The sequence below is a fragment of the Sinohyriopsis cumingii genome, chromosome 3, assembly GCF_028554795.1.
Source record: "Sinohyriopsis cumingii isolate HCF-2022 chromosome 3, ASM2855479v2, whole genome shotgun sequence".
NCBI lineage: Eukaryota > Metazoa > Mollusca > Bivalvia > Unionida > Unionidae > Sinohyriopsis > Sinohyriopsis cumingii.
Window position 1 is genome coordinate 113,945,969 of NC_142963.1, and position 26,809 is coordinate 113,972,777.

General features: G+C 35.5%; 1 protein-coding gene across 1 annotated transcript in view; it reads right to left on the reverse strand.

Moving 5' to 3' along the window:
- LOC149803616 (transient receptor potential cation channel subfamily M member-like 2) overlaps nucleotides 1-26,809 on the reverse strand; it is a 166,660-nt gene that overhangs the window by 107,699 nt on the left and 32,152 nt on the right. The window contains exons 10-13 of the mRNA XM_089953965.1: nucleotides 26,092-26,216; nucleotides 20,280-20,352; nucleotides 17,592-17,698; nucleotides 8,755-8,886 (exon numbers count right to left, since the gene is read on the reverse strand). Of these exons, the coding sequence (XP_089810091.1) occupies nucleotides 8,755-8,886; nucleotides 17,592-17,698; nucleotides 20,280-20,352; nucleotides 26,092-26,216 (437 nt within the window). The remainder of the gene's footprint in view (nucleotides 1-8,754; nucleotides 8,887-17,591; nucleotides 17,699-20,279; nucleotides 20,353-26,091; nucleotides 26,217-26,809) is intronic.

The following is a 26,809-nucleotide window of genomic DNA, read 5'->3' on the forward strand; positions in this document are numbered from 1 at the left end:
TAAATATGTTAGGTTATTTCTCATGTCTTCCTTACAGAGATGAAGATGTTATTTCAAAACAGAATATTTGATTACATGCCTTAAAGAATACAGGTTTGATTCATTACATCAGTGTCTCAAGAATGAAATAATTCACTGGTTTTTAAAATTAATTTATGGCGAGGTATTTGATCTGCTAGAGTATTACTGATTATATTGCTATTTTTTACTTTTTCTTAATGACCAACTTATAAATCGTTTTCTTGTAACCCATGAGCTGTATTAGGTTTTTTATCATTTTATTTTTATTCCATTCCAATGTATGCGTATTCTACAATTCTTTAAAATCTAGCTTGTCTTTCTTGACAAGGGGAAGAACTCAATGTAACCTCAAATCTGAGAGTCTGAAAAGTCGGTATCCTGGATTAATTAACATGCTTTCCTTAGAGAGACAAAAAAGTTATTTAAAAAGAGAATATTTGATTACATATTTAGAACTATTTCTAACTGTATTAAATTTCATTAATGTTGCAGATTCTACTCATAATAAAACCAATTAACTACCTTAATGACACAAAACTATTTACCAAGTTCGATAAAAATGTGATCAGAAATAGTCTTTACAGTGCTCACATACTCAGCCAATCAGATACAACATCACCTCACCATGATTCACTGATCTTGTTTAGAATTACACCCATTTAAGATCTTAATGATTTCAGTTTATTTACCAAGTATACTCAAAATCAGATAAGAAATAGAATCTCAAGAGTGCCAAGTTATGCTAATCAGATGCAAGATTAAGTCTTAAAGTCATATCTTAATTTGTGGCACAAGATCCATCAGTGCAAAATTGTTTGAGAAAAAAAATGAAAACTCCACCTTGCTTTTAAATTACCTATATTACATGTAATTTAAGTAGTCTACATAATAGGTTTACAAACCTATATGATAAATAATTACTAAAAGTCTGAACTTTATTAAAAGCATCAGGTCACATACATGTAATTTTATAATATTTGCATTCACAGGTGCAAATGCAGGGAAAATTACAAACTACCTTTCTATTTCACATGTATTTTTTATTTCTTTTTTAATGACAAAAGTTCAGATATGTCTAGAAAATACTGTACTGTTTTGTTCTTTCAGGCACATACATATATATATATATATATATATATATATATATATATATATATATATATATATATAAAGTGTGTGTGTGTGTGCTTATCTTTTGTAAATGATTGTAAGCTGTACATTAGATCCTGTTTGCACTTTCTTTGGAATAATTCACATTCTTTGACAACATAGGTCAAGTGAAAATGCATATAAATAAGGGTTGGATAAACAAGTAATTAAATCCTATCTGGAATCCACTTGTGACAAGAGGTTACAGTTGTGACAAGAGGTTACAGTTGTGTTGAGACATAATTTGAGAGGAATTATTTATTTAAAATATCCACTGGAAATACTAAAGTCCTCTTTCACTATAGGATTTTTATGCACCATTTTTAATTATTTGTGAACTCATTCAAAGTCATTATAGATAACCGGGTGGGATATTTCGGATTAACAACAGAACACGTAATGACGACACATATATATGATTTAATGTGGCGATTTATATGAATAGTGGATTATGAAGATGTGTGCGTATTTATAATCCAAATATTGGATCTATTTAACAAAAAAATGCAGAGTTTCAAAGATGGAAAAAATATACAAATAAATTTAGTTCAGTAACCCTAAAACACAGGATAAATGATTTCACAAATGATTCAATAATGGAAAGATGAATATAGTTCACTCAAATAGTAAACAATGTAAGTCTTTACCCATAGTAAAAAATGTATTCGCTCAGGTAGCGAAATTATGTCACTAAACAAGAACGGATATACAATCTATCCTTCCAGTCCTGAATAATACACTGGGTCTTACTAACCCAAAATTAGCATACAGCTAAAAATACATGCGTGGAGATGCACTCCGTCACCCGTGCACCATATCCTCTCCACAGCTCCTCCGAATCAATTTCACAACCAATATAGACTCCGGACCCTCGGAATACTATGATCACTTGAAATATTAGACCCTCCGGATACTTGAAATACTAGACCCTCCGGACCCCCTGTCCTTTGACGGCTCTACAGCTGGGTCACCTTAGTCACTCTTGACATTCCGGATGCTAGACATTAGACGTTCCGGCACCTTAAACACTCCGGACACACGGACGTTTCTACCCTCTGACAACACCGGACACCCCGGATATTCCTACCATCAAAACACTCACTCACTCACTCAGCCCTACAGCTGGAGTTGTGCGAATCCTTTTAGCAGGCCGCTTGCTGACAAAACCATTAGTATTGTAAAGGTCCTTTACATGTAGTGACGTATTTATACCTTTAGAATTTTCGTTATTCTTTATCAAAGGCACCTTGCACGTGTGGCACAGGACGAATCGTACTCACGATTTCGAAATACATAGACCATATTATAATCACCCTCGGGTATCGTTGTACAGAGAAAAAGAAACGAAACCCGAGTACATGTATTTAATTAACAACATTCACACCATTCCGTGACAATACCTCCCCCCTAAAAAAAAGTGGTATCACTTTTAGAACAATCACGGAATGTGAACAATGAATCATTATTAAAACTTCCAATTTTCAGACCGAACGAAATGATTTGCTAATTACACCCTACTTAAAAAATCAGCTCCCACATTTTCTGACCCTCGAATTGCCTCAATTCGAAAACTGTATGGTTGCAAAGACAACGCCCAACGCATCAATCTGGCATTGGTGACCTTTGCTTTATTCAAATATAAAAGCGGCTGATGGTCCGTTTGCAAGGTAAACTCCCTCCCAAAAAGATATGTATGGAATTTTCCTATTCCCCATACTAAACCTAGGCACTCCTTTTCAATCACGGAGTACTTTCCCTCTCTAGGGAGCAATTTCCTACTTGCATAAGCAATGGGCAATTTCATCCCCCCTTGCTCCTGTAGCAAAACAGCCCCAAGACCCGTATCGGACGCATCAGTCCTCAGTACAAAAGGTTTATCTATTTCCGGCAACTTTAAAATTGGTGCACTTACCAGTTTGTGTTTTAGAGTGTTAAACGCTTTTTCCTGGCATACACCCCATGAAACTTTATTCGGTTGCCCCTTCTGAGTCAAATCCGTTAATGGGCTGGCAATAGCCGAAAAGTTGGGGACGAATTTCCTGTAGAAACCGATTAGACCTAGGAAAGACCTTACTTGTTTTTTTGTCTCTGGTCTAGGGGCATCCCTGATTGCTCCTATTTTATCTGGATGAGGTTGCAACTGGCCTAGTCCACTTACCAGATGTCCCAAACATTCCAGACTGGAATACCCTATGCTACACTTAGTAGGCCTAACTGAAAGATTTGCAATGTGAAGTCTATCGAACAGATCCCGTAATACCTTAACATGTTCATCCCATGTATGCGTGTAAACAAAGATGTCGTCTACGAAGCTGTCGACGTTTTCCGTTCCGTTTAATAATTTGCACATGAGACGAACGCACGACGCACCGGCGTTGACTAAACCGAAAGGCATAACTTTAAATTGAAACAGTCCTTTGGGGGTCACGAATGCCGTTAACTCGCGGGCATTATCGGCGATGGGTATCTGCCAATATCCCTTGCTTAGATCTAATTTGGAAATGTATTTATGACCTGCCAATTTTGAAAATACACTTTCCATATCTGGCATTGGTTCTGCATCAAATACGGTGATCTTGTTTAATTGCCGAAAGTCGATGCAAAACCGGTTGGTCCCGTCTTTCTTTCTGACTAACACCACAGAGGACGAGTATGGGGAGTTTGAAGGTTCGATCACTCCCTGGTCTAACATTTTCATCACTTCTTCGCTGATTGTCTCCCGTGCATTAAAAGGTATTGGATATCCTTTAATCCTAATAGGCTCAGTGGTATTCAATTTGATCTCGTGTCGAATTAGACCCGTACAGCCTGGTCTGTCCGTGAACACATCTGGATATTTGGACAAAACCTCCATAATCTGTGTACGTTGACCCTCCGATAACTCAGGGCATACATTTATCTGGTCAATACTTTCTTTACCAACGTCCATGGGGTATTCAAGGGGTATTTCTGTGCTGGGGACAAATTCCGCTTCGTCACCAGACCTATCCTCTATCACCGCAACGCATACTACATTCAAAATCCCTTTATCAATCGTTTGTCCAGGTCTCGCTACGTAGAGTTTAAGCACATTGGCATGAAATGTCTTGGACTTCCCCTCCATATCAATGATATAATCCATTTCGCCTTTCACCTGTCTGACTTCATATGGCCCTTTCCATTGGACTAGCAGCTTGTTGTTATTCGTTGGGAGAAGCACCAACACTTGATCGCCTACGTCAAATTTTTTACTCCGAGTTCCTCGGTTGTAGTACTTGGCGTACCTACGACTAGATTTCACGAGTTCGTCTTGCGCCATTTGACAAGTACTTTCTAATCTTTCGCGCAAATCAACTACGTAATGGTATGTGGTCTTAACTTCTTCGTCCGCGACCTCGTCTGTCCACAGTTCACGAAGTATGCGCATAGGACCACGAACTGTCCTACCGTACAATAGTTCAAACGGGGAGAAACCCAAGCTTTCCTGAGGAACCTCACGATATGCGAACAGAATGGCGTTCATATATCTATCCCAATCCTTCGGTCTTTCCGCACACATTCTCCGCAACATTTGCTTCAATGTGCCGTTGAATTTCTCGACCAATCCATTGCACATAGGATGTTAAGGTGTTGTGCGTAACTGTTTAAGGGACAACAACCTACTAATTTCTGCCATAAGATCTGAGGTGAATTGCGCTCCACAATCCGTAAGAACCTCTTCGGGCACTCCGACCCTGCTGAACATGTCTACGAGCGCTTCGGCTACACGTTCGGTTTCAATTGATGGCAAAGCTATGGCTTCTGGATATCTGGTAGCGTAATCTACCAGTGTCAAGATGTATCGGTTTTTCCGATCTGTATGTGGAAATATTGGTCCTACAATGTCGATAGCTACTCGTTTGAACGGAGTATCTATCAAGGGCATCTGACCTAACGGTACTCTAGTTACCCTGCCTTTAGAGATCGTCTTCTGGCAAACGTCGCACGAGCGACAGAACCGCGCTATGTCGCTATTGACGCCAGGCCAATAAAATTCTCTTAATACCCTATCCGTTGTTTTCTTTACGCCTAAATGACCTGCCATACTCGACTCGTGCGCGACCTTTAATACATGTGCCCTAAATTTCTGGGGAACCACTAATTGCAAGAACTTCCTATCCGATGTAGAGTATTCCCTGTACATTAAACCCTTTCGAACAAGGAATTTAGAGGAACCCCTGTTCTTACACTTTCTCACGGTACCCGTTAATGCCTTCTCAGAGGTTGCACGTAAAGACGCGTCACGTTTTTGCTCATTTTGGAATTCTTCGCGGGATATATCAGTAATGGCTTCCGGTACTTTTAACTTACGCAAAGGTTTATTTTCCTCCTTTACCTGAGCCCTAGTTTGCACTGCCTGGATGATAGGGAATCGGAAATCTGCTATGGTTGGGAGTCTAGAACCCGGTACGTTGCCAATCGTCAGTTCATAGATCGGGTTGGCTAAGCATAAAGCTTCCACAGTCCCGGTCAAAAAAGGTGTATCTATCATTATCCTTGCAACTGGAACGTGGTCGATTGTCTGGTCAAGCAACATGCAAGGTGATTTAAACCCAAGCAATTGATCATCGCGGACTAAGCTCCGTTTCACGACTACAGTAGTGCATTCCGTATCTCGTAGAACGGTGACTTCTTGTCCGTTAACAGTGCCGTTTGCGGTCGGCACCCGTGCCTCTGGAAATATACACGTGCCGATTGATTGGATCACATCGCGACTGGTCTCTCAACGCACCACCGGTTCACGCACCGCTTTCCGCTTAACTTGCTGGGAAACATTAAGTTTTCCATTTACCGATCTTCTGCCTCTAATGGCTACCGCTACTTTCTGGACTGGTCCCTTCCGCTTAGGACAATAGTGGGAGATATGACCCACTTCCTTGCAAATGAAACATTGCATGTCACTCCACTTCCCCTGGTTACTCCTACCAGATTTTTCAGGTTCCCTGGGTTTTCTGTCGTTGACCTGATTCCCACCTTTGACATCTTGCGTGATGACATTCTGCGAACCTCCCCGAGCTTCGGCGAACAAATCCGCCTGTGTGGCCATTTCATGTACATTTGTGAAGGATCTTTCCTTCAAGAATAAATATAACTCCTTGCCACAAGTTGTTAACAATTGGTCACGAAGCAAGAAATCGACAAGACCCTCAAATGTCCTGACGACTTTACCACATTCCGTATTTCTTTCACGAAATGCAACAAAAAGATTAAATACAAAAAATAAAGTAATATTAGGTATCTACCTAACCTTGGTGCTTTGTCAAACGCATCTGAAACACACAAAAAGCATACAAATATAATAAAACAATTTCAGTGCTCTGTTATATCCGAAATGATCCCACTTCTGACACCATTTGTAACAAGATAACCGGGTGGGATATTTCGGATTAACAACAGAACACGTAATGACGACACATATATATGATTTAATGTGGCGATTTATATGAATAGTGGATTATGAAGATGTGTGCGTATTTATAATCCAAATATTGGATCTATTTAACAAAAAAACGCAGAGTTTCAAAGATGGAAAAAATATACAAATAAATTTAGTTCAGTAACCCTAAAACACAGGATAAATGATTTCACAAATGATTCAATAATGGAAAGATGAATATAGTTCACTCAAATAGTAAACAATGTAAGTCTTTACCCACAGTAAAAAATGTATTCGCTCAGGTAGCGAAATTATGTCACTAAACAAGAATGGATATACAATCTATCCTTCCAGTCCTGAATAATACACTGGGTCTTACTAACCCAAAATTAGCATACAGCTAAAAATACATGCGTGGAGATGCACTCCGTCACCTGTGCACCATATCCTCTCCACAGCTCCTCCGAATCAATTTCACAACCAATATAGACTCCGGACCCTCGGAATACTATGATCACTTGAAATATTAGACCCTCCGGATACTTGAAATACTAGACCCTCCGGACCCCCTGTCCTTTGACGGCTCTACAGCTGGGTCACCTTAGTCACTCTTGACATTCCGGACGCTAGACATTAGACGCTCCGGCACCTTAAACGCTCCGGACACATGGACGTTTCTACCCTCTGACAACACCGGACACCCCGGATATTCCTACCATCAAAACACTCACTCACTCACTCAGCCCTACAGCTGGAGTTGTGCGAATCCTTTTAGCAGGCCGCTTGCTGACAAAACCATTAGTATTGTAAAGGTCCTTTACATGTAGTGACGTATTTATACCTTTAGAATTTTCGTTATTCTTTATCAAAGGCACCTTGCACGTGTGGCACAGGACGAATCGTACTCACGATTTCGAAATACATAGACCATATTATAATCACCCTCGGGTATCGTTGTACAGAGAAAAAGAAACGAAACCCGAGTACATGTATTTAATTAACAACATTTACACCATTCCGTGACAGTGTTACATCAGGACATTTAAGACTATTGAAATTCATTCAGAGCACACAATATTTTTAATTCAATAATACCCACTGCTGTTAATACATAATCAAATAAAACAAGACAATGGCATATATGAATGAAATCAAAAAAGCTGAACTTGCAATGGATTATGATAAGTGCCTGAAAAGTTTCAGCAATAATCTTATCACAGAGAATAAATAATCACTCAATTGACATGTGCTGGTGTAACGTACAAAAGGTCCAAATACTGAGTTAATTTTACGTACTATAAACCATCTGGCAGATAGTCTGGATAGTGCTGATCCGATTCTTGTACAAGGAAGCTAGTCAACCAAAGTACAAAATATTCATCTGTGATGAAGATATAGTGATAGTTAGACAGAATAATTGATGGAATATATTTCTGAGATGAGGGTACATGAGTCAGACTTAAAAATGGCTCTTGGACATGTTTCGTTAGGGCTTAAGAACTCTAAGGAATTGCTTGACTGATGAAAAGACACAGACCAGATCAGTATCTGTGAGTTTTGGTACATAACATGCTGACCAGGGACAAAACAGAAGTAGTGACTGATGTTTGATGAATTTGGCCCCAATCCCTCTATCAAAGGAAAGGCCACTCTAGTCGGACTTCTGCTTTGGTAAGCAGATGACCTTTTAGTACTTTTGTTGCTAAAAGCAAGTTAAAAGATGTGGTGAACATCTTTTTAAGCTCGGAAGGCCTGGATTTTTGTTAGGCAGCAGATTCTGATCGGGTTATGTATTTGAAGAAGAAAGTAAAACCAAAGGAAGGACATGTCATTGCAAAGAACAATATATAAGCAGAAATCTGCATGTTTGTACCAAGAAATTGCTGTCGGAGTAGGAAGCTGAATATTCCATTGTAAAAATTCAAATTTACCATCGGATATGTTTGCTACCAAATTTTTTTGGTCAGAACCCAAAATTCCATTATAACGCATATCACACTAATGACAGTTGGTGGTATTTGTCATCCAAATTTTGCAGACTCAATATAATTTTAACTCGTTTAAATGAAAACCTGTTTAAGCAGATATTTTGTATGTCACATGAAAAGATCTGTTTATGGAAACATATAGTTATGTAACACCTTCATGAAAGTCCAAATTTTACTATCAGTTGCAATATAACTACTTACGTTTGCATATAGGTTCCAGAGCGTGTGTATAGTGAGGAACCTGCTGAAAGATACATCACAGTCAAGAAACAGCTGAACAAAACCCACTTTGTTCTGCACCAGGGCTATGAACATAACATGATACAGCAAATCCTCCTTTTCCTGTAAAAAACCAAAACAAGGAAACAAAAATTTTCTCACAAGAGTAACTTTTCATCTACATTAAGGATATTTTCATGTGTTAATACCAGATACATTTTACTGTGTGGTCCAACAAACACCACTTGTCACAAGAAACTGACAACTGAATGCAAGTAAAGCCAGCATCTGAGATTCAATAATGAGGGCATTTATTTAGCTAGATCTGAGATTCAATAACGAGGGCATTTATTTAGCTAGATAAAGATAAGTGCATAATGAAGCAAAAATGTGCTGAAATAAAATGAAAGTAAAAAACTTTAGCACAGAGTTTATCCTAGAGTGTGAACAAACCTAAATAAAGCCACATAAATAGATGCCAAAGTGATGGCACTATGGAAGCTTCTGCTAAGATGGGATTGACAAAATCAGATGCCTTGTTGTAGCATATAAAATACTGTATGTTTGGTTTGAATTCAGAATTTTTCTATTCTCTTCTAATTTTGTTTCTGACTTTAAAGTTTAAGAGACTGAAGTCATATTCATATCTCTGGTACCTAGAACCCCTTGAATCCCCAATATATCAAGAGATTTGTCATGTATGGGCAAACTGTGTATTTATCATTTACAAATCTTTTTAAAAATTCACATTTTGTATATAACCAGCATCTGAACATATCCAACAAAAATACAGAGTCCCTGCAAACAACATATAATGCCCATTTGGACAGTCCTGTATTTCAAGTCCCAGCAAACAATATACAATGCTCATTTGGACAGTCCTGTATTTCAAGTCCCAGCAAACAACATACAATGCCATTAGGACAGGTCTGCATTTCAAGTCCCTGCAAACAACATGCAATGCCATTAGGACAGTCCTGTATTTCAAGTCCCTGCAAACAACGTACAATGCCATTAGGACAGTCCTGTATTTCAAGTCCCTGCAAACAACGTACAATGCCATTAGGACAGTCCTGTATTTCAAGTCCCAGCAAACAACATGCAATGCCATTTGGACAGGCCTGTATTTCAAGTCCCAGCAAACAACATGCAATGCCATTAGGACAGTCCTGTCTTTCAAGTCCCTGCAAACAACGTACAATGTCATTTGGACAGGCCTGTATTTCAAATCCCAGCAAACAACATATAATGCCATTTGGACAGTCCTGTATTTCAAGTCCCAGCATGCAACATACAATGTTATTTTTGGACAGTCCTGTATTTCAAGTGCCAGCAAGCAACATCCAGTGCCAATTTTGTACAGTCCTTTATTTCAAGTCAGAACAAGCAACATACAATGGCATTTGGACAGTCCTGTATTGCAAGTTGTAGCAAGCAAAAGACAATGCCATTTTTAGACAGTCCTGTAATGTAATATACAAGCATCCAGACCCTCTAATTCTGAGGACACCATATTCATGACATATTTGGGACCCATGGTAGCTCAGTTGGTACAGCAGCAGTCTTGTAATCTAAGGGTGACAGCTTGAAGTTAGATCACCTGCTTTGGTGTTTCTTTGGGAAATGCACTTAGCTCCCATGTCCTCACCATCAAATAGCCAATAATGTGTTTAAAAGTCCCAATAAAACCAAGTAACATTTACAAACCATTTACATTTTTTGGCAGTCATCACCATATTTGGATTTGCATTGTTGAGATTAGTTCAAGCATTTTTTCAATGGAATATATTGATTATCATTTATATTTTTAGAGTTAAAACAATATGAACTGATGCATACAATTTCAGCAATACCTTCTGTTGTCGAAGAATCTTTCCATTTTGAAATGATCTTGATACTGGAACTTGTTCCAGTCAGTAATTGGCAGTGTTATTATGAAAATGGATCATATCTATAAATAACTTTCTCATAATAATTGAGACTTTATCGGCTTTAATCCAAAGTTTTTTTTAATACATGCAATATGTTGCACAGTATATTAACTTACATAGAGTGTACAGAAATTAAAGCAATGACATCGTTGAGGACCAGCCTAATACTGTTCAAAATTATTACCAATGTCAGTCAATGTACACAGTGAACACTGACAAGAGTTTTAAAAACAAACAAAAGAAAAACAAACACCAGAAATATGCAACCAGAATTCTTTATTTATAAAATAAAATATTGAAACAAAAATGTGTTGTTTTTTTAGCAAACAATGATACAATGCAACCTAATTTACCCAGATCACTTCATTTCAGAACTGAATTGCAAGGCGTATAAAAACATAACCCTGACTATAGATATATTAATTTTCCCAAAAAAATATCTGGGGAAAATGTTAATTTCCATTACTGTATGAATTATAGAAACAGGAAAAGTTAATATTATACCATCAAATGATTAATGTTTGCAAGTATCAATTTTCATAGTTTTGCAACAAAAAGACAATCTTGTAGGTACTTAAAATTGTGGATTGGTGAAGGAACTGTTTCTACAGAAGAATCATAATGTTCACTCAGTCTTTCAACCGATGATAATTGTTGCAATATGAAATCTACAAATATTGGTACTCCACAATATACAGTGAATTCACTGTAGCTGCCACCTTGTGATTGGGGTATTAACTGTCTTTTTCTTGCAATAAGTGCAAGGTTCATATGAAGCAATATTCTAGTGTTGTGATGCACAACAGCAAAGGACAAGGTGTGATAAGTGCTGATTCTGGACCCCAAACATATTCCTATGAAACAGAGATACAAGAGGTCCCTCTCTCTTCTCAAAATATGCATTTAGAAACAATGATCTTATCTAAGATAGCTTATAATAAAGAAAATCAACTATTAATAAGCCAACAGTTCCCTCTTCTGTTTTGGAACCTATTTTTGTTTACTGTAGACAGTATGGCTAACATGCCCTTGTACAGCTGACTGGCAATAAGAGATATGTCTGATAGTCTGCATTTGCACAAAGTATGCCTTAAAAGTAGTCAATGATAGTATGTAGAAATGTAGAAATATGTAGTTTTCTTTTAAAACCTTACCCTAAATGATGTATATATTTACAGGAAGTATGGTTGAGACCTATTTTCATTTTCATGGAAACTCTTACACATTTTATGTTTCACACTGACTACTTGTGTATCAAAATGCAGTGCACATCTTTTGTGTAGTAGTAATAGCTGAATGATGCTACAGTGTTAAATTAAGAATCAAAACCAAATGTCCAGAACATCAGCAATCAAAGCAGTATTTTGTATGTATCAGCATGGAAAAGCTTCTATTATACTTATTTTATTACCACTTAGATAAAATTATTCCTTATATTAATCATGATCACAAAATTTAAGTGATTTCTTTACGATTAGTATGAGACAGAATACACTACCAGCAGCTGTAAGACATACTGTAAGTGACACACTCATGTTTCTGTACAGTATGGTTTTGTTACAGTTTGAAGATATGAATTTTGATATGTTCATTGTGAAGACAATGAGTGGACATGAACCACATTCTTATTTATAAGATATGAGCCTCCAGAATGAAGGGAAGGAAATAAAAATATAACAGGACACAGACTGTTACAAATGTGTTTGTTTCAGTGTGTACCCAACATCTCACCAACATTTCATCAACATCCTTACTGTCATTTTACCAATTACAAGTCATCAAAAATATTTGTCTATCAAATACTTTGAAAAAATATTCCTGTTCCGATGCTGAGAAGCAAAAAGAAACCATTGTAGCCACCATATTAATCACCATTATAGCCACCATATTAGTCACCATTATAGCCTCCATATTAGTCACCATTAGCCACCGTATTAGTCACCATTAAAGCCACCATTATAGTCACCATTATAACCACCATATTAGCCAAATAATTCTTAAAGTAAAAGAAAGTCAAAATACAGGCTCAAATGAAAATTGAACTCACCCCAGACATGCAAATTAAACAAACAACAAGTCTTGAATACAAGAACACCAATTGTCCAATGTTAAATTCAATGATGAAACAAACTTTCAGGTCTGATAAAAGTCAAAAATACTTCCCTTGTAAACTGATCAAGAATCCATCTGAAGAAAAATGTATAAACAGTCACACACGCATAGGCACACACCCTCAGAAATGACATCCAGCTGTGGGACAGTCATGTCTTTTTCAAAAACAGCAGCAAACTTGAGAATAAATATAATTCACACCTGATTTTAGGCTGGCAATCAGTCTATTGATTTATCATTTAGTCTGAAATAATGCAGCTAATATGGTTGACAATGTTGTGCAGTACCAACAAAATTTCAGGTTGCATGTGAGTACACTTAGATGTGTACATATGTAACACAGATGTACAGATCAATTCAAGAAATAAAATATGCATAAAACATTCAAAATGCAGCAACTGAATCCTGAAAATGTACTCAATATATCCTCCAAAAGGACCATCACTGCCACATTTTTCTACTTTCATCTACCTTCTCTCTCTCTCTCTCTCTCTCTCACCTCAAATTGATGCACACAAGTCTCATGGCTCTTGCCCATCAAGGTCTGTATAGTCATATATTTTTTTACAGCCGTGTTGAGACCTCATGAAAAATGACAATAATAATCTATTTTGATTCAATTTACATGTGCCACCTCTTTTTGACTTATGGACCATCAATTTCTTGGGAAGGGTGTGGTTGCTGAGTTGGTAGAGCATCTGATTCGTAATCTATGGGGTGCAAGTATAAGACCATCAAAAGCCACATTCCGAACTAGCTGTCTCAGTCTGTCATTGGAAAAGGCACATAACTTATCCACTTTCTTGGCATGATTAAACCATGAATGTCTACAAACCCCATGCATTCCTAATTTGCGAGTTATTAACTCATAAATCAAACCTTTGGATAGATAACTGAATGAGTTTTTCATCAGAATCATGTAACATTTAGAATGTAAAACATAAATAATAAAATTGGTGTTGACAGAATATGTACGAACAACAGAAGGCAAAATAAATATATACTATCTATATTTAAAAGAAAACTAAAATAAAAAGCATTACAATAATCCTTTACTTTCATTAATATTTCTTTGAAAATTGCTGCAATCAATAGTTTGATTTAAAATGTCCCAATAGGTCACAGAGTAGGTCTAATTAAAATTGCATCTATTGATGATAATTTAAAGCTAGGTAGTATATAACAATGAAATTAAAACAATGAACACTGATGCTAATGAAAATTGCATATTGGTTTATTGGATTCCGTACTGATTTCATATGAGTGTGATTCACACTGTGCATATTACGATCCTGTTTCCCTCAAGAGTACAGTATAAATAATAAATGCAACTTAATATTACCAGGTAATAAAAAAATACATAGAAACTATATTTCTTATCATCATTTCATCTTAACAGACCATTTTTGTCAAAAATAGCATAACTGGCTACTTCTTTTTATATTGCTGTGAACATCATTCATCCATGCACCTTTTCTATATTTAGCACCTCTAATCCAAATACAGTCAAACCCGCTTATCTTGATTATGTCAGGGGGTGTCAAAAGATCGTCGATAAAAGGGTCCCAAAATATCAGGGTTTAGTTGATAAATCTAATGCAAAACAATTATTATGCTTTCAAGTACCAAATTAAAACAAATGGCATTTCTAATGCACAATAAAAATAATAATTAAGTTATGCAAAGTTGAAAAAAAAGATTGCTGTATTTTAAATGTGATTAAGCAACAAAACACAAACTTTTATAACATTTAAGTTACTGTGTAACAATGTCAGTGGTTTAAAGTTGTTTTTATTTCCCTATGAACAGCCTCATCCCTTTAGCAGACTCAGCAAGACAATAGTTTTCTCATGCTGTCAAAATATAGACCAATTTAAGTACACGTACATGTAGGACTGTACTTTTTTAAAAAGTGTTTTCTTTTGTTAGTGTTGACTTTTGACTAGTTGCAAAATATAACTGACAAAAATTATGCATGAAAATCAATCGCTTTTGCTGATCATCAGAGCTTACACCGGTATATGCCAGTTTTTACTATAATATTTGCCTCTGTACAAGAAAAAGATGAGGCTGACCGTATTCATATACTGACAAACTGTAAAAAATGTTTTAGGTCTTTAAAGTTAACTGTCTTAACATCAAATTCTGTAAGAAGCCAACTTATTCTATTCATACAGTTGTAGTCCCATATCCCTCAAGACTTATTCTATTCATACAGTTGTAGACCCATATCCCTCAAGACTTATTCTATTCATACAGTTGTAGACCCATATCCCTCAAGACTTATTCTATTCATACAGTTGTAGTCCCATATCCCTCAAGACTTATTCTATTCATACAGTTGTAGACCCATATCCCTCAAGACTTATTCTATTCATACAGTTGTAGTCCCATATCCCTCAAGACTTATTCTATTCATACAGTTGTAGTCCCATATCCCTCAAGACTTATTCTATTCATACAGTTGTAGTCCCATATCCCTCAAGACTTATTCTATTCATACAGTTGTAGACCCATATCCCTCCAGACTTTGATGAGTGACCATCAGCAACGTTACACAGTGCCAGAAGGAGTTTCAGAGTATCATTTCAATGGACTGCAAGGCTGTGATATTCAAGATAAAACAAAACAAATAAAGCACGCCTCTTGCTGTTTCATGGATATTTCTCCTATCAGTCACTTTCTGCTTCATTTCGTTTGAATCTGTAATCATGGCACAGCATTTGACAACTTCATTTTAAAAAAATACTGGGCACAACAGATTTTTTTAAAATAAACAATTGCCACATTTATTTACTCTTGTTCTTAATAATAACCACAAGTTTGTTTAGGGGGTGAATTGGCTTGGTTTGTAATTTTGATGGGTTCTATTTATAGATGATTGTAAGTGATGTGATCTAGCAATGCTACGTTAATGGCTGCCACTCACACCAAATATGGAAACGCCTTAGCTATTTACCTTATAAGTGAACTCTGAATCAATTTGTTAATTGTGTGTGGATTAAGTTGGTGACTGACCATGACAATATTGGAATAGGATTACACTACAGTTTGTTCCACAAAGTATTGTGAATTTTATCCTATCTACTCTCTCAAAATTTTAAAGTCAGCATCATTAAATGTTGATAAAAGTACCTAATTCCTGTTAAATATATTGCATAATATGAATTAGGTATTTTAAGCTACATTTAGTGATAATGACCTGATAATTTACTGAGTTACAGGTAAGATAAAATTCGCAATGCTGTGTGGAATGAACAATATTGTTGTGGTGTTGACTTGAGACACTGTTGTTTATGAGCGCAGCTCCTGTGAAGGTCAGAAATGCGTTCATTCAATTTTCTTACTCTAAAGTATTGTTTACAACCTAATTTTCTCTATTCTATGCAAGTGATAAATCATTCATTGATGAGATTTTTTTATTATCATTTGTACCAGTAAGATCTGGTCTTGTACTGATTTTTCCAATTTTTCCCATCTTTGCCGGTACAAGGAAACACTGGATTATTTGTAAAATTTCTCCAAGATAGTGGGGAAAAATGAGCAAAACAAAGGATTTTTGGGACTGAACATACCTGGGTTGTCAAATAAACAGAGTTTAATAAAAGTGGTTTTGACTTTAATTCTATTATGATTTTGTGCAAAAAATGCCTAAAAATGCAGCTAGAAATAGAAAGATATAAAATACACTTGCCCATACAAATATGAATCGACCTTTAAGCATCAATTTTGCTTACAGAATCATAAATTGGCACTTTGTGATACTGCAAAATGACCCCCTAAAATTGTTCCGCCGAAGAAAATAGCATATGGTCTAAGTAACTCATTTGTGTTAATTTTTCCACTCTTTATTATTAAGCACAAAAGAGAAAACGTGTATAAAAAATTATGTATTTGATGATTACAAAATTGTATCTTCTGTCAAAAAATGTATGTACTGATGAAGGCAATGTTAGTTTTTGAGGACTTCAAAGAGGCTGAAATCTGGTAAAATTTGAGGGATTTTTGAGTAGCTTTTATAGGAACAAAATTAACTGTTAATTTCACACAATTTTATTATATCAAGTGTACATATGTTGCAGCTGATACAAACTGGATACGACATAACCATAACAAATACCATGAATAAACTACCAGTAATAGATGATTTTAAATACTGAATGTATATGCAAGATTGAAAATATCATGAATGCCAATTGATTAGATAATGTCTGCTTTCCAATCTAACCATTTTCTTTAAAATTAAGGCACCCAGCATGAGCAAAACAACATAAAATGTTCAATTTATCTTATAAGGAAACGTTTTGGAAGTTTCATGTTGTTTCATGACTGTAGGGACAGTTTAATTTGTATAAATACATTCAAGTCACCTGTACCTTTTCCACTTTCTATACCTCACAAGCAGGCACCAAAGACATCAATTTGCATGCAATAAATATGAAATAATACATCATTACTTTAAAGACAAAGGACTATATCTAAACAAAAAACAAATGTTAAAATTTAAATAAATTTTGAACATTTTATGAGACAATAATGGAGATCTTAATCCCTATTCCTAGGGAATGGACTCTCACGGGTAACTTCTCTAAAGAAGAGCTTCTTAACAGGGAGACAACTATTTTTAAATCAGTATTAGACCTAAGGATTTTTTTTTCATATGTGACAAAAGGCCATAATATAATGACAAATATGAGACTAATTTCCATCGATGCAAAGATTCTAAGTTGTTCTTGCATTTACAATTGACATAGACATTCAACATATATTACTAACCTTCCACTGTTTTCGGTTGCTGGGTGTAATGATTTTTTCCCCAGCAATGTCAGATCTGTTCCAAGCTAGAGCTAATGCCAGCTGTGCTTCTGAATTGGATTCATTAGCTGAAGGGGTAGAAGATGTATATAATTTATTTGAAGCAATATTGAATAATATCAAGATGAAAGTCTTTATGCCCTTAATCAAATGAAATATATTTTCAAGTGATTCAATTTTTGTGATTTTTTTATGAAATTGTGCATTTTTGTCAGTACTTAGATTTACATATTAGGAAAAAGGTTCTTATATTTCCATAGAATAATAATTTTTCATCGGGTCTTTAAATTCATGATACTTTAGCAGAGTCAGAATCCACAAAATTTGGAATCTCACAAAACGAATAGTGAATTCACAGTAAATTTAAATGAATTTTGTTAATATAACCTTACACGTATAGTGCAAATCTTTAATATTAATACAGTAATTAACATGAATATAACCTTTCATGCATAGTGCCTAACCTGTTACAATAATACACTAATTAACATGAATTTCTAACAAAACCCCTTAAATGCAATTATTTCCTACTCTATAACAATATTTTTAAGTTCAGTTTATGCATTTCACCTGATGTCTTTGACAATTCCACCTCTCATCCCTTTAAATATTCAATTTTCAAAATTTGTGAATTTGATACATGATTCAGTGCTAAAATATGCATTCATGCAATTTGTATTCTTTGGAAATGAAATAAGATTTATTATCAAATTTGGAACCTCCTACGTTGGTCACCTTTGGATTAGATTACTCTCAGAGTCTGCCACATTCCAGGCAAAAAACAATATTCTGACCAGCAGCCTGTCTAGACAAGGATGAGCATTCTTTATGAAATGGTCTCTGCACAAGTTACGAGGTAGCAGAGACAATTTTCCATCTGTATGGTAGATTTGTTTGCAACAAGGATGAAAAACAAGCACCTCTTTATGTCTCACCAGTTTCTGACCTGGGGACATGGATGGTGGATATCTTCAGTCAAAGGTAGGAAGGACTGTACATTTATGCCTTCCCACCTTCCAGAATAACCACTCAGGCTCTTCAAAGGACAAGAATTCCAGATTTTCATTTTCTCCTCATCAAGGAAAAAGACTGCTCCATTTCCATTACTGGGGACTATTGAGCAGTTCCTGCTAGTACTCTTTATTCTCCGTCATCTCCACTACAGGGTCAGATGCCCATCTTTCAGAACTAATCAGTTATTCTAAACTTCAGATAACAGTCTTTTTTTTCTTTAATGCCCAGGTAGTACCTTTTTGTGTTATTTGGTTGTTGTCCAAACTTTCTGAACCTTGAATGAAGTTCCTCTGAGAACCTTACACTTTGGACAGTCTTTCTTCTCCCAACCATCAGCAAGGTGAAGGAATGAAATTTGTGCCTAATTGTCAGTGGCAAAGGTTTGTTAATGGTTCATCAGTAAGTATAATTCTGTCTCACTCTTCTGTACTAACCTGGGTTTCCAGCTAAGCATCAGCTACTTTTAGTAGCTCTTGACCCTACTTAAGTCCCCAGTCTTAATTGTATTTGTGCTTGGGATGATTAATCTAAACGTCATAACCATCCTTTTGTCTCTCTCAAAGGTACCTCTAATATTCTGCCAACCAACATGACAAGGTGGATTGTTCTATCAAAGCTGATCATGAGAGATCTTTCTTTCCATGCCCATGCATTTGCATTGAAGTTGCATCTTGGGCCTATTGTTTGATTCTATGTTATGAAAGCCACATTCAGAGAGTTTCTGTCTACCCTATCTTTGTTTAATCTTCCTCTAACAACACACCAAAAGCAAAGGCATTTATAAATTGGGCCTAATTGTGTCAGTCCAAAAAGTTGTCAAGTCATTATCCAGGGTGACTGGTACCAATTGTTTTAATCAGAACTAGGTAATTCTGAACTTCGAAAAGAACACCAGATTCCTCACTTATGAGAATTTTCCACTTTCTTTAATTGGGAAGTAAATCTGGACCACTCCTCATGAAAACTGATGGTGTTTACCATAAATGAAAAGGAGGAAAAACATCCCTTTTTCATGTTCCTGCAGATCTGGTGATTTTCTCAAAAGACCCATTTCTCACTGGACTAAAAGGCAACAAAATGGACAAATGTTTGTGCATACACACACTGTACATGCTAAGTAGGTGGGTTTCATTTCCCAAGCAACCTATTTATGACTACATTCATCAACACCTCAAAGTATACTGAATGGTGTACTGAAACAAGAACTGGAAGGGTAATACTTACACTAATATTAGTTACTAAGATAGGTATAAAAAGTATCATATCACTTAGATTTCCAAAACCCTTAAATTTAACAACAAGGGACACATATAAACAAATACAATGGAAGAACTGGGGAACAAATATTGAAAATAGCATGAAAAAGAATATGATCTGCCCAAAAAATGCTTAGATAATGATGACATTAAGTGACCAAGAGACAAGTGAGAACTACGTGTAATGCTTGGAAAAGAAAGACAATATTATGAAAGACAGATACTGCCTAAGAAATCAGATTGAGATCACTAGTTTTTATCTTCTAGATCTCTAATTAATTGAGATCTATTATTCTTGGACTGGTTATTATTGCAAGGAATACGTATAGCAATGCAATAAAAGCAGGTTTTGTATTACTACTATTAAAACATTAATTACCTTTCAGAAGAGCATCCAGTATGGCTCTGTCAATGTCTTTTGTGTCTGCTTCATCAATATCAAAAACATTAATCTGGAAAAAATAATGGAAATCATTAACCTTTCTGCAATGATTTTGCTATAGTGGTATGCAACTTTATTTAAAAGCTTAGTAAAAGTATGAGGATAGATTGAATAAAAAATATAGCCAATTCCATGGCTTACCATGGCAAACCCTTAAACCTTTCACTACATGCCTCTTTCCCACTTCCTCTCTTGCCCTCGCCTTCCACTTGCCATCCCTAAGTCAGAAGAAAACCATCAGCCTAGAGTCTAAATGAGAGATGTGGTAACAGACAAATGTATCGATAAAGAGATGGACAACTGTAGGACAATATTCCCATACTTTAATAAATTGTAATGAATATTTATGCATTATAAATGAATATTTATGCATTATCCTCTGCATATCTGACTCTCAAACAATGACTGCACATCTACGTATTATATACATGTATTTAATGAGGTTCTAAAATAAAATTTATCTTTTTCTAATCAAATGAGCACGGTCTGCACCTAAACAATACACAAACAGTACAACTTCATTTATCTCCTATGGATGATAGTGGAGGAAATACAACAACACCTTAATATATCAAACAGCAAATTAATGAGTTTGTTGTTGTTGTTGTTGTTGTAGGGTTTAACACCATTTTTCAGCACACGATAGGCTATGCATGGTGGCCAGTATGAATGGTGGGGGAAGAACCTGGGAAAACCCCGGGAAGAACCACCGAGAAGCTACTAGCAAGCTTTCTCACACACCCACATTGGCTGAATCCTAGACTCGAACCCACTGAATGAGTTTGAGTTATATATAATCTGCTCATTTCTGAGACATACATGAAGTGCAAATTAACTAATAATTAAATATTAATAAGGTCTGGACAAGTTGCATTACCTCTCCCATGATGAAACAAACAGGCCAGTCTAATGGCTTGTTATCAGACATGCATATCCTTGCTAAATATTTTGTGTGGTAGGCTTGTCATCAAACATGGTCTTATTCTTGGATAAATATGGTGCAGTACACAGTAACAACAAGCACAGATGGGAAGTACCAAATAACATAATCACAAGTGTTCAAAAAAGGAAGGTATAGTGGTATGTAAGAAATTTCAATTATAATGTTAAGTTTTGATCCATACAAAGTCAAATCTGATTATAAAGGATAAATTAACCAGAATCAGTAAATGAAATGGGAATATTCCATAGACTTTAATTTTTTTTACTTGAATGTTTATACAGGTATCTATATCCCCATCTTCTGAGCCAGAGAATGTATTCCGGATCCCTAAATTTATCACTGATGGAACTGTAGTATGTTCCTGGGTGAATCACAAAATATTGTCTTTTGTTGTATGTGTATAGGTGTCCTTAAAAATTATTTCAGTTTAAATGTGACATTATGAAAGGCATTCTTATGAGCAGATACTTGCTATTTGGGTGTTGTTTACTCACTAAGGGCAGATTTAAATTAAGTTCAACCTGCATGAATAATAACTACTCCCTTTACACAATGGTCTTTCAATTAAGTTCCACCTGCATGAATAATAACTACTCCCTTTACACAATGGTCTTTCAATTAAGTTCAACCTGCATGAATAATAACTACTCCCTTTACACAATGTTCTTTCTATTAAGTTCAACCTGCATGAATAAGAACTACTCCCTTTACACAATGGTCTTTCTTAATCTAACATTCTGCTCTTTACTCAGGACAAAAACTACACATATGTCCATTTTTTTCCAAAGACTTGTCATAATTATTTTTAAGGTTGTTTACTATCAATGTCATCAGCATTATGCTTTTATATATGTGTATCAAAAGTGAATAAAACAACAGACAGATTTGAACTTGTCCAAAATACTGGTTATCATTTCCTCTTAACAGAAAAACTCCCTGCTGATGATTTTGACCTTTAGGCTAGGAATTAGTAGCCTTTATCACAAGTGGTGACCTGGATTAAATGTCATAAAATATCTGTAGTGATTCAAAAGTGTTACCCAAGTTGATATGGAGAAAGCTGTTATCTTTCAATGTGACAGATGGTGTCACTGAATTAGTGAGAAACTGTCAACATATATAAAAAGCTGAATATTCATTAAAATATTTTCACTGGTCCAAAGTTATACCAATAAATGGACAAAGATAAATAATTTTAAAAACTTCTTACTGTAACCTCAACAGTGAGAAAGGAGGCATGACCATGATATATGAAACACTATTTATATTTGAGCAAAGTCTAATAAAAATATCTCATTGGTTTAAATGTTATATCCTGAAGAGGTATGCAAGGCATGGAAATTTCAATTCCCATGCTGTTACCTTGACCTTAAAGTGGGAAAGTGGGGAGTATATGGTTAAGGTATGCAACACATTTTATCATGATCTCGATCTCTCTCTCTCTCTCTCTCTCTCTCTCTCTCTCTCTATATATATATATATATATATAGATATGAACAAAATGTTTCATTTAAATATCTTCACTGGTTTAAAAGATGTACTCTGGACAAGCATACATGTAAGAGAATTACATTTTTCCTTGATGTGACCTTGACCTTGAGGCAGGGGAATGACTGATATATAAAACACTTTCAAGTACTGATATACATGTATCACTAAACAAATTTCATCTGAATACATTCATTGGTTCAAAAGTTAAAATACTCTGAATAAGTATTCAAGTCACAGAATTACATTTTTCTTTGCCATAACCTTGATCTTAAGGCAGGAGACATGGTTACTGTAGTCAACACACTGTCTATTCATGATAAATGCTTCAGACGTGAATACAAGTCACAGAATGGCATTTTCCCTTGCTATGACTTTGACTCTGAGGCAGTGGGCATTGCAATGGTAAGTGACATACTGAAAAGTCATGAAATATACTTCACAAGGATGCAAGTCACATAATTACATTTCCTTTTTATTGTGACCTTGACCCTGATGGAATTGGCCTGGATATGGTACATGACTCACTATCTAGTCATGATATATATAACTGACCATAGTTTCACTAAAACATCTTGAGTGGTTCAAAAGTAGTTATAATACCCAGACATGTTACAAGTCAGAATTACATTTTCCCATCCTGTGACTTTGACCTCGAGTCTATGGGCCTTTCTGTGGTACATCATACACTGTTGAAACATAATATATAATTGGCCAAAGTCTCTCCAACCATTGTAAAGTTACTATGGATTTAAAAAGCATTGACCAACTGATCCAGATGCTACTTGTTATTACGAATGGTGGCATGTATTTCCCTGCAAGAAGATAACTAATAGTCATGCAGTGTGTGCCATCTTCCCATACTTATTTATAACATTACAGAGGTCATTAATAGCACGCGATCTTCTATGCAACTGTGCCTTATTTATTTTTGTCTAAGAAAAGGCACAACTGGTTCAATCAGAAAATTCAATCAAAAGCTGAATTTATACTTGACAATTCATGGGCAGACAGATGAATTGAGAGAGACAAAAATGAACAGACATCATAACATACCATGCCTTGCTTATGATTGTTGAAGAAAAGGTCATTGATGCTAGTTAGGCTTAAGTCAAATTATTTTTGATAGAAAAATTGATATAGGTGTAAGAAAATGCTTAAAAATAATTGTCTTAACTCATTAACCCCTGGCACCACAAATACGTGCCAGGAGGTAGTAGCTTACTTCCGAGCTCTGTAGCATCATGGTCATTTTGAGGGCCTCAAGGTAGATTAGTTTTTAGCTAATTGTGTTACCCTCTTTAAATAAGGTCATTATTATTATTATTTTTATTATTATTATTATTATTGTTATTATTGTTATTATGTACGATACACTAAAGTGGGTGGTATTATGGAAAGGTAGACAGATGTAGCTCTACAATGATACCAAATAATCTGGATGTTCTAGTTGCACTACAAAATACACACCCGATATTTTTCCACCAAAAATTCACCTGAGAATGGAATTTGATTTTGTGTCTGGATTTTAAACTTTTTTGCCTCAGATCTAAGGCAGACCAGTCTGAACTGCACACAGACAGGTGAACCTTTGCAAAATGTAGGATAAGATGGGCATTTGGAATAAAGAGTGGTTTCAATACAAAAATGATGGGTCCATTAAGCAAAAAAAAAAGGAGAAAAAAAAGAACTCCAACTTTTACCCCGCTGCTCATCTGCTAGCAAAGTAGCCAATGAAACACAATGTTTCTAACACAACTAGGCATTAGGTTCACCAGAAATCTCTTGGAAGTCAATGTAGTGGTATGTATTAAAAAATAGCCTCCAAAATGTGTTTCTTACTCACACGTCAGGCAAAAACAACAAAAACATCCAGGGGTTAATGACTTAATGGGTGCATTTTGATGACATCACCAAATCTGAATATTCCTTGCATATTTAATCACTAGTGCATCAACATTACTCACAAATTAAAAATTTAGCCATTCCTCGACATTTTGTAAAAAAATTCCAAAACCCTGGCTAAACAAAACAATTCAAAACACATTTAAGAGAAACATCAGTACATTTTTCCATTTTTTTGTTGTCATGTGAAAAAATAATGCCAAGAGGCTAAAACTAATTTTTGTCAAATTTGTGGCAAAAATTTTGTATAATCCTTAGCCTACATGTCTACAATATGCAAATTTTCTGGTGTCTGTCTGATGTACCTTGACTGACCATAAAATTAAGTATTCTTCAAAATTTGGAACGTTTCAACAACTTTGACTTCACTAGATTTTTTATGTTGTTCTTGGACACATTCCTGTGTAAATTTTCTATAATCTTTAATAATGTTGTTTAAATTATATGCACTGAACTTCAGCAATTTACAAACACTCTCAAGGAATTGGCAAACAGGTCTTAATCAGCATATTTTCATTGCACACTGAGATATGACTGGCTGCCACCCAATAGGTTAACCTGCGATTATGTGCATGAGATTAGTGCTGGCCATACCCACTGCACCCACAGAAAGCACATGGTTAAAATTACAGAACTGGATAATCTATGTTACTGGCTTCCATCCATCTGAACAAACAATTATTATTGTTGTTAATTCCATTTTTTCAGCATATGACAGGCTGTACATGGCTGGTGGAAGTAGAATCCTGGAAATATCAGGTAGAACAAATAGAACAAATGACCCATGGGAACCTACACAAAGATCCAGAGTTGTCACTGCATAATGTGCCAGCTGATCTGGAGAAACAGAATTTGTTATCACTAGTCAGTCAAAGAATAGCACAAACCCAGATCTGCCAGAGTATTATGTGATGGCAGATCAAGGTCTATGCCATTTGCAATTGGACCTGTCTTATAACCAGATATATTCAGTATACTAGAGGTAATGCCTGAGAATATGAAAAAAAGTAATCAGCCAAATGATAAAAAGTAATCAGCCAAATGATAAAAAGTAATCACTGGTAGTAACTCATCACTGATGCTGTTAGGAATGATTTATTTATTTATTTTCAGTTTAGAGGTTATTAATGGGAGCCAGTAAAAACTGAGATGTCTAATTTTTGTATGCCTGGAATAATAACGTTTTGGCAAATAAACAAACTGAAATGCTAAAATATTTCAAAAAAGACAAATTCCAAAATTTTACAATGAAAAAATGAATTTTTAGTGCTCAGATTTATTGTAAAGTGCAAATCTACAAAGCGCTGAAGGTCACATCTCAAGAATTTACTGTAAGAGTGATTTCATCCATGCATCAAACTCTTTGCATACACACACACACACACACACACACACACACAGAAAATTATATACCAATCTTTCCTTGGCAAGTATATATTTCAATTGTTTAACACAGTCTTCAATTTGTTCCTTCTTGTTGTCCTTTTCCTTCCAATGAAATACATTTTCTGCCTTTTTTGTCAACTTTTCATGAAAGTCTTTCTCCTTACTGGAAATAAACATAAATAAAAATATACAATCATTTCTAATGTAAATGTAACTCTTATTCTCAATAATAATGATAATAATAATAATAATAATAATAATAATAAAAATTTCAAATGTTAAAATCTACATCAGCATAAAGGTCTAAAAGGTAAAGGTCAGTCTTTCAACTTGTAAATAAATGTAAAATAACATAATTGCACCACTGCAGTGCCTGAAAACTTGCATAAATGTAAACATAACTGGAGTGACAGAAAGACATGGGTAATTCTGTATGCCTTTACCTTATTTGTCAACACTGCAGCAACAGATGAAACAAATGAAAAAACGTGAGGAATGATGAGCACTTCACTCACATATATCGCCACCCCTCCCACATCCCGCCTCTATCCCATGATGGAGATTTGTCAAGGAAGGGCATAACCCTTCTGAAAAATGTCTTAGTACCATGACAAGTAATGATTTATATTTTCTGATGATGACCATAATATGTGCTATAAGTTTCACATCAATTACCTAAAAAAGTGAAGTTCCATTTCCTAGATTCTGCTGTATATTACATGCAGCTGTAGGCCAAAAAAAAGAG